Below are 12838 nucleotides of genomic sequence, written 5' to 3' on the forward strand. Positions count from 1 at the left end.
TCTAATAATTACATTGGCATGAGACAGATGAACAGGAGAAAAAAAAAAAAACAAAATTTAATTAATGCACACAGAGGTCCATAGTAAAATTAAGACCAAAGGAAATGACCAAGACATGAAGTTTTTATACATTTTAGACAAAGAAACATCCATCTGTGAGGAATTGACAGGACAAAGAAAACTTATGCTCAGGAGCTTCCATTAGTAAAGAATTCTAAATGTGGACTAGAATTTGGGCTGGGGTAATAAATCTGTAAAAATTACAAGATTTATTTACATAGGCTACTTTGGCCCTGAATTCCCTATCTCTGATGATAAGGATGTCCCTTTACCTCTTGATGCAGAGAAGGTACCTTTCACATGGGAGATGCGCTTCCTGCTTTCTGGAGACAAAGAGTCAGTAGTCTTGCACTGGCTGTTTCTTAAATAAGTTTAATTCAGCATAATCTTTATGGTATTGTGGCATACTTCGGGGCAGCCTTCCCTAGGTCCCTGTAAGATCATTCACACCTCTTCACACCTTTTGTTTAAGCAAAAGTGCCTAGAAAGCCTGTTCTGTCTCACCTAATAGAATGCAGGATTGGTAGATTAGATTACACGGTTTAATGTAAAAGATTGGGTGAACAGTGACTGAATCAGCTGTCATATCTCTACATAGTCTACGATGTACCCCCAATTCTATATAGTTTACAATACTCATGAGAGTTGTCAATTGACTTTAATCTTGGTGTCAGTGTACATGAAATTTTAAAGACAGATCAACCTCTTTATCTTTAAGGTAGGATGCGAAGGCACATATATATTAAGTAAAACATCTGCACCTAAACTGGGGATAGAATTATGGTTGTGAGAATCTTTCGAATATATATCCCATTTTTTAAATAATGTTTGTATTTATTTTTGAGACAGAGTGAGAGATAGCATTGAGTGGGGGAAGGGCAGAGAGAGAGGGAGACACAGAATCCGAAACAGGCTCCAGGCTCAAAGCTGTCAGCACCGAGCCTGACGCGGGGCTCGAACTCTCTACCATGAGATCATGACCGAAGCCGAGTCAGACGCTCATCCAACTGAGCCACCCAGGTACTCCTGTATATCCCATTTCTAAGTCTCACCCTCTTCATAGATAAAATTAGGAAATTCAAGTCAATAACAAAATGCAGATATTGTTATTTTTTGTTGTTTCTTGCTTTTTAAAAAACCTTGACCTCCTCCTAAATTAAAAATCAAAAAGTAAAAAAAAAAAAAAAAAAAAAAAAAGAATCCCATAGTATCAGTCTCAAGATTGTTTTTTAAATTTCTTTAAATATTGTCACCTCATCACAGCTATATCAAGCCATGACTGGGACAGCAGAGTTATTAGCAGAGACTAATTACAGTTAGGCTACAGAGATGGGAGGAAGCATATTGTTGCACATACACCTTCAGGTGTATGAAGTTCCATCATCGATATTCTCACAAACAGAGAAAAAAATCAATTTTGAAAACTAACGTTTGGTTTGTTACCTTTAATTTATGTTTTAGTGTTTTATTAGAAAATTGATATGATTTTTAGATTAAAAGATATCACATTTGTGTTTGTTACTCTTGCCTTTGAGAACTGTCACTGTGTAAAGCCCACACATCTCTATATCTCAGTCTATCTAAACATCTCTGTCCATGTCAGACTACGTTATCCTGATGGCTCCTTTCTGTTAGGCTCTCTGTAACCATACTTTATTTCAGAATGCCTGCCTCTCCTATCAGTCCTATTTCTCTATGTGTAGCTCATTTCTGAAAGAAACTTCTGGCCAATCATTGGTAATTGACCTGTTCTAGTTATAGTGGGAAATAACAGACCTTATTTCTCCTCTTTGTTAGGGGGAATTTGAGAAAAAGGATGGAGAGGAACCTTCACATTATTATATTAAATATAATCAATATTATATTCATTGATGATGAAAATATAAGTGATCCCTAGTATATATGCATTAAGGTTTACATTAAACAAAATTTTGGGGGGCGCGTAGGTGACCTAGTTGGTTAAGCATCCAACTTTGACTCAGGTTATGAGCCCCTGGTTCAAGAGTTCGAGCCCCATATCAGGGTCTCTGCTGTCAGCTCAGAGCCCACTTTGGATTCTCTGTCTTCTCTCTTCCCCTCCCCCCCACAAAGAAAACAAAAATATTTTTTTTGTAATTTTTATGCATATTAGAAGTCAGATTTTGGAGTAAGAATAATTTGAGTTGTCCAAGGGCAATAATATTATCCCCACTTAACATGACAATAAAATGGGTTTGGTGAACTTTACATTTTGCGTAAGTTGAGCTTTTATTTTTCCCCATGAATATGTCTAAGAAAAGAAGTTTTCCTATAGTCTTCTATAAAATTTCAGTGTCTTAACTCTAAAAACTGAGCAGAAATATGATAGACTATAATTACCCCAAGTGAATAATAGTGAAAAGGAAAAATTTCAATAAGCGTTTCATAAGGTCAGAGTTAAAATTCCGTGCTTACATATTTATACTCTATTTTATTAAGTTGTACCTAAAATGATAACAGAATTAGAAGTTAGCTATTAATGCATTATATTTGTGTATGTGGATATATATCAACATATGTATGTTTGCATTTATATATATGTGTGTGTATATTCAGGTGATACTTATTATTTACAGATTCTGTACTTGGGAATTCATCTACTTGTTCAAATATATTTGAAACCCCAGAATCAATGCCCCCAGTGTTGTCACCATTAGTGGACATATGCCAGGCAGCAAAAAAATTGAGTTGCCTAACACACATGTCCTCAGCTGAGGTTGAACAGGCTTAAGCTCTGCCTTCTTGTTTCATCTCTAGTACAAATAAATGAGTATACATTTCTGTGGTCTATTTAATGCTCTATTTTACTCCTTTTTGTTGGTGGTGGTGATGGCAAAAATGGCCCCCAAGCATCCTACTGAAGTGCATCCAGTGTTCCTAAACCCAAGGCTGTGATCCATCTTACGGAGGTGACAGTGTGTCAGATAAGCTCCCTGTAGGCAGAAGTTACAATTGCCCGTGAGCTCAATGTTAATGAATCAAAAATACTGAACATCCAGAAAAAGGAAGAGGAGTTTTACCAATCTGTGCATGAGGTTGCTCCTCCAATTGCTAGGGCAACGTCTAGAGTGTGTGATAAAACTATGCAGAGAATGGAAAGTTGACTAAGTTTGTGAATTCATGGTATTATGATCAATTAAATAAAATGTAGTGGATGGCACTTTTGCAAGTGTGAAATCCAAAGGAATCTACAGATCCATTATCCAAGGTCAGAAAGGGTGAAATCCTTTTTGGTTAATGTTTATTACAGGGAAATGCCACATGAAATGTATTATTTGTAAGAAATGTGTATTGAATGTGTTTGATATATATTAAAATGTGTCTTTAAATTGAAACACACACACAGATTACGTGTTAATGGTTATTGAAAATGTGATCAGAGCTCAAAGCAACTTGATGCTTGTGTTTCTCCTAAAGAGAAATGGTTCAGAACTCAGTGACTTTACAGAACATAACTGCAGCAATAATAAAAATAGACCGTATATATATTTATACTGTAATTCTATGTTTATTAATGTATACACCAAAATTGCTTACACAGCTATGAAAATACATACATGCATGCAAAGGTTCATTACATCATTAATATGCTTCAAAAATATTCATTTAGAGAGAAATATTAATTGAATTGTAGTACTTCTATAACATTCAACGTCATTGGCATTTTAAAAATAGAAAAAGTCCAAAAGTTGTGATTTTAAAAGCTATCCATGTTATTCATAAGTAGCTGAAAAACTATGCAGAAAAATATTCTTGATATAATCTAATTTTTATTTAAAATAATTCTACATATATTCTAGTATTAAAAAGCCTGAATATCATACTTACTAACTAACTCTAATGAGAGAGTAGGGAGAAAGGACAAAAAAAAACATTTTAAATTGTTTGAGTTTTATACAATTAATGGTATTGTTTCAATTTAAAACATATATGTTTATCCAAGGAGAGAACTATAGGGATTTTTCATGGGGTATGGCATAATTTTAACTTGTCCACTGAATTTTCATACACGTAGGCATCACAAACAATTTTGTTTATATTAAAAGCCATACATAAATTTTGTGATTGGCAAAGTTTTCTAAGCATACCAAAAAAGGTATTAAAAGGGGAAAAATAAGGTAAGTAAAACATATTTTGTGTAAAATAAAATCTAAATTATAATTCAGCTCAAGAGGAGCAAGAAGGAGAACCTAAAGGCAACATTTCACTCGATGAACAAGTAAATAAGGTACGTAAAAAGAAATTAAAATGCATCAGAGACATCCTGAAGAAATAGAATTTCAGAGAGGAGTCTTTCAGAGGACAGAGAGAGCTCTTTCTGAAGCCACATCTGCCAAAAGCCATCTTCTATGTCTAGTCAAAAAGGACGATTCTCCTGGCATACAGCCAGTTTTGAGGGTCAGAAAACAGATTTTTGGAATTCTGTCAGAGCCTAAAAGAAAAAAGTAGAAAACCAAAGGATCTCTCTCCAGGTGACAATGGAGGAACAGAGACCTGAGACTGGCAATGTGTTAGGTTTCAGACAAGATATTTGCTAAACTCTGAAACTGCATGGGACTGGAAGGCCCAAAGAGTGGGCAGGGAACATTTGAACAAGACAGAGTTGTTTTCGGTACTCTTGTCTTCCTTGGCGCACAAAGATTACAGTGCAAGGTGTGGATTGCACCCTAGCTCACAGTTGAAAGCCTGAACAGGCCAAGCCTTAGGTGCAAAAGTGAAACCAGCTAATACAGTGGTACAACCAGCTTCCACTCAGTCCAAATTTTGATTGGGTCAAGGTAAAGATCCTATATGGGGCTTACCACAGAGCAAGATGTGCATTATCCCTGGAGGAAAATATCACTTTACCTGGCTTTCATGATTTTTATATATAATGTCAAACACCCAGTGAGAAACTGGTAGACATGGCAAGAGACAAGAACATAAGTTCAAAAACAAGGAGAAAAGCAGTAGAAACGGACCCCTCCACAGCTGTATTTATTGTAAATAGCAGTCAAGGATTTTTAAGGTAACAATACTTAATATGTGCAAGGAAATAGAAGAACCAATGATAAATAATTTATTAATCCTTAAAAATGAAGAGTTGAAGAATTTTACCAGAAAATTAGAATATACCAGAAATTTAAGTTAAAATAAAGAGAGAGAGAGAGAGAGAATGAATCAGATGCACATTAGAAAATGCTAAAGCACAGGAGTTAAACCTGATAATTCAGGAAAGCTGAATCAGAGAGCAGAAGACAGGATTACTGAGCTAAATGAGAGGTTAGTAGAAAATAACAAACATGAGACTTTAGTGCCTTATTAGGGAAAGGAAGTGTTTCACAGTGATAAAAAGGTCAATCAACAAGGAAGATCTCTTTAAAATCTTCATGCATCAATAAATGGAAGTGCCTACCTACCCATAGCTTAAAAGTACACAAATCAAAGACATCAGCAGCTGTAACAAGGGAAACAGACTAATCCCCATTCATAATGGAACATTTTAACACTCTTCTATCAAAAACTGAAAACACAAGCAAATAAATCTAAGGATAGAATCACATAAAATTAATAAACTTGATCACACACACACATATAAATACAGAAAAATGGATAGATATAGATCCATAAATATGGGAATAGATATAGGTACAAGTAACACTTCGATCAACAGGTACAGGTGAACAAAAAGCGCAAGATTGGGTCATACATAAAGCTTTAATGTGTATTTTTAAATTAATTTTAGTGTTATATTAACAACTGTTTGAAAACAGTGGCTCAGTATTTCAGCTCAAGCGCAAGATGAATGATGCAGATTCTCACAAGGAAAATGAAGATAAGCATGATAATCAGAATAATCTCTACTGAGTAACTACCAGTTCCCAAACCCCATGTGAAGGGACTTACATAAACGTATCCATTAAATTACAGTGACAATCATGTCTCTAGTTCCCAATAAAATGTATGTTATTCTTCCTTATCTATAGTTTAGGCAGCTGAATGTGTGATAGTAAATTGTATTCCAATGCCTGTAGTTAGGAACTGGCAAAATAAGAGTTTCGAACAAGGTCATTTTGACTCCAGAGGTCAGGCACATAACCAACTTCTTCAGCAATTGTTTCCCTACCAAATTGAAATCTGCTTTTTGTATAAGATATTCTTGACAAATATTTGACTACCTGCCCTCATTTATGATGGACTTGCAAAATGCAGTTTCTCTATGAAATACTATTAGTATATGAGCATCTTAATGCAGAACAAAATGTACTTTGCTTTATAAAAAGAAAAACATACTGGGAAAACAAATATCGTGAGAATCCTAGCCTCCAGACTTTCTGTCCAGGTTTTTTAGACCAAAGGGTTACTGTTGATTGAATCGGGAAAATAATTGAAAAGAGGTTTAGAATAATGTTGTCTCTAATCTAAATCTAAAACTTGTCTTCACGTTACTGAAAAAATAAATCACCAAATGCCAGAGCATTTCTCACGTTGCTTTTATGCAAGTGAGAAATTAAATGAACACTTAAAAACAATAAATATAAGCCATGGTGTAAGCATGGCCTTAGTCCTAGATTTGTTGGAGCAAACATATTTGATGTCATGAGAAGCACCAAGTTGATTATAGCATGAATTACTTGATGAAGATAGGCTTTGTGAAGAAGGAGATATTTATAGATACTTATTTCAAACAAAGTTCAGGTTATATATAAGGAAGAGATATTCAAGGGATAAATTTTTACTGGACAAAGTAAACACTAAAGAAGATTTTAGAATAGTTGGAGAAAGAATGTAGTGGGACTTGTATATTATATAAAAGAATCTGATCTTGGAGCTCTAAGTACAAAAGAATCAGTGTGTTCCACTACAACCTGCAGAAGGATCTTTGATTTGTCTATTCCACACAGACCAGCTTCAGGTGGTAAGGAAAATCCGCATTCTGACTTTTCTTATAGCCAAGCATTTAGTTTTCCAGTATCTCATCTGATCTTCTATTTGCCTCAATATCTTCTAATTGCCTTGTAACTCCAAGTCAATATCCTATGGGATTTTTAACACAATAGTTTATATGTTTATTAATTTGTTCATAAAACATGATGATACTCCAAACTATTGACTGGACTTTCAGATCATATGGGCCCATTAGGTGAGCCATTAAATCCATAGGAGGAAATATTTCCATCAAACGTCATGCCTGGTCTTTGGAACACAACATCTTTACTGCCTTATCTCGAATGTGTTTGGTCTTCACCCCATATACAAAGGGATTGAGGAAAGGTGGAACCAGTAGGTAAAGGTTAGACAAGATGATATGTACATATGATGGAATAGAAGATCCAGATCTGTGAGTGAAAAAGGAAAAAAAGGCAAGGAGATAGAATTGGAAGAAGATACATATGTGGGGAATACATGTATTAAAGGCCTTAAGACGTGCCTCTTTCTGGGACAGGTGAAAGACAGTGATAAATATTTGTACATAGGAGAGGGTGATTAAAAGGAAGTCCAGGCCACCAACAACAAAAGCTCCAAGGAGACCGTAGAATTTACTGATGGAAACATCTTCAGTGGCAAGCTTCACAAGGGCCATGTGTTCACAGTAAGTGTGGGATATTAACTTGGTTCGGTAAAGTTTCAGACGACACTTTATGAGCAAGAGGCATGGGATTACCAAAAAGGCAGGCCGCAAGGTCACCCCAATTCCAATATGCATGACCAGTTGTCGAGTGAATATGATAGCATGCCTCAGTGGATAACAGATTGCTACATAGCGGTCCAGAGCCATAGCCAAAAGGACTCCCGATTCAATACCTTGAAATGTGTGGATAAGCCACATCTGAAAGAGGCAAGCATCAAAATAGATCTCTGGCAAGTGGAACCAAAAAATTCCAAGCATCTTGGGGACAATGCTGGTGCTAAGTACAATGTCTGTGGCCCCCAACATGGCCAGAAAGAAATACATAGGTTCATGGAGACTGGGTTCAGATTTGATGATGATCAAAAGCAGAGAATTTCCCACCAAAGCAATGATGTACATAACACAGAATGGAATCCCAATCCAACACTGAATAGTTTCCAGACCAGGGATCCCAATGAAAGTCAGCACAGAGGGTATGAACATGGTGCCATTTGCAATAGGCATGGTTATTCAGAGGTCTCCTTAGCAAAGGGGAAAAGTTTGCCAAACTATGATGCTGTGTTCTCTGATATGTCTTATTCTCATCCAGTCACAGAATTACTGAATGACAAAAATAGAAACAACTACATCAGCTTATTTATCATTTTTAAATGAATGAGAAAATTTCGAAGGAAAGGTTCACTCAGCAACATCATCCACCCATGCGCAGTGATATCCACAATGTGAAAACTGAGTATTTGCACACCATGCCTATGATGGGATCAACGTGATCAGGCTGCTTAGTGGTGTTCTCCTTCCTCCCCCACTCCATCTTCGATTCCTTCTAACCTTGTCACGGAAATTAGAAAAAAAAAATTGAAACGATAACTTGAGACAGAGAAACATCAAAATCCATGTGCCTTGAGCCTGACTTTTCTCTTGTTTTCTCTCTCCTCTCATTCCTCCATTCAGTTTAGACTAACAAAGCTGGGTATTTCTGCAGAACATACCAGCACTTCTTTGATTGCAGGTCCCTTTCTAAGGTTGTGACTCCATTAATAAAATGACCTCTCCTCACCTTAAGCTTCCTTCTCACTGAAGAATTTGTCAATATGACATTGCTGTGGAACTCAGGCTCCATCCAGACAGACATTGGCAGCTGCATAACTTTCAGTGGCAATTCTGATTCAGGACACAAGTGTTAAATATGAACCCTGTAGTTAGATAAGCACCCACAGCTCTTCACACTCTTTCTTCCACATATTAGAGAGGAAGGACAGTTTCACTATATAAATAAAATTAAAAGGGTTAACGATTACCTGCTGTAAAAGAGAAACCTTGGCTGTTTCACCATGAGAGCAATGTGCAAGATGCTGAGGTGATGTGAGGTAAGGTTGAGCAAACAAGTTTGGGAGCCCAGGTGTCCATATGGAGGCAATGTTGGCAGACACAATCCTTGTATATAAATTGGGGCTGCTTACCATTGAAGGGAAGAGAAAGTTCTAATATTTTACCTTCCACAGAAGCTGACACAAGACAAATATGAGGGAGTGGGGCTCTTTGAGAATTATCCCAGAGATTCCAAGGGAAATGATTGACAAACACATAGGTACATTCAGGTGGCAGTGCCTTGAGAGGCAGCAGAGACAGAAAGAGAAGCCTCCAAAACAGAATTCTCATTGCGGTAGAAAGACTGTTGCTGGGAACACTTCACACTTCCCAGTGACTGTATACCAACAACGACCCATAGTTCAGTTGAGGGGCTGACAGGATTATGCGTGGATGAATTTTATTGTTTTAAAGTGTGAGCAGAAAGGTGGCTTCAGCGATTAGTTTCCTCAATCTAAATCAGGCAACTAATTGCCTGACTTAGACAATGACTTGCACGAGTTGTCGCCTCCACACATAATCTGAGTTCTTCCCTGGTCCCCAACAACCCTAATTTCTCCTCAGAAATTTTAAATTTGGAATGATTTAGAGATTATTCTACCACATCACCCCCCAAAACCAGGGGGTTCCTGGCAGCTGACGATATGTGTGCTGAGGCCTTTTCATGCCCGTCTATCTACTGTGCAACGCTCACTTTCAGAAAGACCTCCTCATATGGGAGAAACTCATTCCCTATGACCACTGTCCCCCTATTTTATCTTCAGATGTAACAGCACAACATTCAAGTAACTCATGACCCGCTCTCCTTCTAGTAAAACATCTGTTGGTCTAGCCTTCTTGTCTGGTAGCATGCTGCTAACTTCCTCCACCTCCCAATCTCCTCAACCAGATTCTCATTTTTATCATGACTGTTCTTGTATTGTGGTTCCTAAAACTTCAAAGTCATTCTCTATCAAAAACATATTTGCACTCTCTACTTTCATGGTTTGTAGTGTTGCAAGTGGAGTCTAGATTCATTGACTGTACTTGTACTCATACTTCAAGACGTGTAATTTCCTCCCCAGTTAAGCTCGTACTCATTCCTAACTACCCACTTACTTAGTATCCAGAAGCAGCAGTGGGAAGTGACTGGAGCAAGAGAAGTTGCTCTTTGCTGGTCCCAGCAGTGGAATATTTCTGTTTTCTACCATAATTTTCCCTGATGACCAAACTTCATAAGCTTCTTGCAAATACTAAGATATTTTTTACTCCCTATGGTAAAGGAGGAGGAGAACAGCTGCCATTTCTCAAGACTAACTTCTTAGCCAAGTCCCAGGAGACAGATCTATCTAGTGCAGCCAGGAGAGGGCAATGTTGAAGTATCTTCTTTTGGTCAAACAAACAGTGCACTTGTGTTTCAAACTACCAGAGATTGGGATTCCTTGTGCTCACCTGGATGGCAGAGAAATGGAACACAAAATGGGGACTGCTTAGCACAGGACTCCACTTCTTGCCTGAGCGGAGTGGCCAGCTTTACCCATGGTTTTTGAGGAAAGGAAATTGGAAACAAAAGAAAGCATAGCCTCCTCTTATTTATTTCACTTATTTACTCTTGGCCATCCCATGGAGACTCAAAGGATTTCCAGACTTAGTTCAGTGATCCCAGGGAGGATAGTGTTTGGGATTTGTAGGGAGGAAGTTTGGAAGCTGTAAGGAGCTTATTGTATAGTAAACTCTCTTGTTCATCAGTCTGATTCCTGGGCTGTGCCATTTTTGTGTTCATCTCTAACTGAAAGCAATCCCTTCTTGCTCTCATTTCAAGCCTTTTGGAGTAAGTCCCTCATTCCTTGCATCATAGATCAGGCATATGTCAGTGTGACATATATCTCAACCCATGCGCAGGTACATGTGGTCGCCTGTTACCCTGGCATCTGCATCTAATTATCTGGAACCCTCAGTTAAAGGGAATCTCAAACTTTGGAGTGAAGCAGCTCCTCAGTGACTGCATGCAGCACCACTTTGGGGTCACATCTTCTTTATACTAACTTCAGAAGGTGATATATTCCCAAACGTGCAGCATGGGACAAGTGTGGTCTGGGAACAGGACTAAAAGGCATCCAAAATACCAAACAGATCCATGTGAGGACTGGGAGCATACCTGAAATCAGTTGGACCAGGCTATCGTGCTTCACATGGAAGTTCTCTCAATAAATGGACTGGGGTTCGTTCAACAAAGAGGATGGGAGGGATGGCATCGTGCTCTGAAAAACCATCTCTAGGGATAGCAAAAGGAGATTTAGATACCACTAAAATATAGGGCTCTCATGTCCTGAGAGGATCAAATACCTATCGTTATTACCTTTGCTTGGAGTCTGAACCATGTGCTAACCGGTGCAGCCATTCCTTCTGCCACCTGAGAGAAATGAAATGCCAGAGGCAAAATGTACATGACATAATCCTGGCAGGTCATTTGAGCAGCATGTGGTGAGAAAGAGCCAACTTTGGGAAGGAAACAGCTTTGCCCCTTCTTAGCCAGGACCCAAATTCAGCCTATTTGTGCTTCTGGGCACTTATTTTAACTCTTCTGAGCCTCATTTCGATCATCCGCAAAATAAGAAAAAAATCCACAGCTCTTAAGTGACTTCGGGTGTGAACTATGGAACTTGGCACCACCCTTGCCCTGCCAGGCACACACCACCTGATGCTCCAAGGAGCTGAGCTGGTCTCCCCTCAGCCTTTCTCTCCTTCCCTCCCCAGCTGAATTTTGAGCTGGTCGGCAGTCAGCTGTTTTCCTCTAAATCAAAATATGCACATGTTATGTTTGTTGTTATAATGATATGTGTCAATTAAATATTAGATAAACAACAAAAAGGAAAATCAGTCAATATAACTCCCCATGTAAACAAAATAAAGAAGTCATGATATCATTTCAATAGCTGCAGAGAAAGCACATTAAAATAGTGAATGTGCATGCAAAATAAAACCCTCCTCAAAATAGGAATAATAGAGAACTCATTAAACTAATTAAATGTATCCATGAAATACCTATAGTTCATACTGTATTGAAGACTGTTAAACTAAAATTTCTCCATTAGATTGAGACACATGCCAGGGTGCCCACTGTCAATAGCTTTATTCAGCATTGTACACAAAGTCCTAATCATAACGATATTATCATCGTATTCTATTAGTTTTTATTTCTTTTTCAGAAATATCACATAGTTATCCTCATTCTTTATCCTTTTTGTATATAATCTCTCAAAAATTCATATATTTGTCATTTTATCCTCTTTGAGGGATAACGTCCTCATCAATTATTCCACAATAATTCCACAATAATGCCATAATAGGATGCAATTTCCTGAAATACCTAATGCTCTAATACAGAATTAAAATGAGTTACTTAAGTGTTTATTATGACATTAAGCATCTCTTTTTGCATGTCTGATGTGAACAAGTGTGTTTTTTTCCTTCTGTCATGGTATTTGCCATTTCTTGTTTTATATATTTCATGTTTACATAAATTTTATTAAACATTAAGAATATTATGACTCACACTTACTTATTTGATTCAACATGAATTTCCAAGAATATTCTCTACCTTTGCCTGTTGAACGCTAATGTCCCATCCAGTTTTTGTAATTGTATGCTTTTTGAGTTATTTCGTCATTTGACTTTGTATAAGTCTGTAATTGGAGATTGAGAAGTTCTCTCTGTCTACTCTTTTCTTTTGTTTTCTTTTCTTTTCTTGTCTGTTTTTTTTTTTTTTTTTTTTTTTTTTTTTTTTTTTTTTTTTTTTTG

General features: G+C 37.3%; 2 protein-coding genes across 2 annotated transcripts in view; one reads left to right on the forward strand and one right to left on the reverse strand.

Annotated features, from left to right (window-relative positions):
• Positions 1 to 5925, forward strand: part of LOC125929257 (olfactory receptor 52Z1P-like) — an 8737-nt gene extending 2812 nt beyond the window's left edge. The window contains exon 2 of the mRNA XM_049640279.1: positions 5832 to 5925. Within this exon, the coding sequence (XP_049496236.1) occupies positions 5832 to 5925 (94 nt within the window). The remainder of the gene's footprint in view (positions 1 to 5831) is intronic.
• A 1311-nt stretch (positions 5926 to 7236) lies between these two features.
• LOC125913665 (olfactory receptor 52A1-like) lies at positions 7237 to 8280 on the reverse strand. Its single transcript, XM_049618870.1, has one exon. The coding sequence runs from the start codon at positions 8192 to 8194 to the stop codon at positions 7244 to 7246; it is 951 nt and encodes a 316-aa protein (XP_049474827.1). The 5' UTR covers positions 8195 to 8280; the 3' UTR covers positions 7237 to 7243.
• Positions 8281 to 12838: the final 4558 nt, after the last annotated feature.

The sequence above is a fragment of the Panthera uncia genome, chromosome D1 (assembly GCF_023721935.1).
Source record: "Panthera uncia isolate 11264 chromosome D1, Puncia_PCG_1.0, whole genome shotgun sequence".
NCBI lineage: Eukaryota > Metazoa > Chordata > Mammalia > Carnivora > Felidae > Panthera > Panthera uncia.

Excerpts from the sequence above, each read along its gene's own strand:
- LOC125913665 (XM_049618870.1), bottom strand. The coding sequence starts at position 8,194 with ATGCCTATTGCAAATGGCACCATGTTCATACCCTCTGTGCTGACTTTC.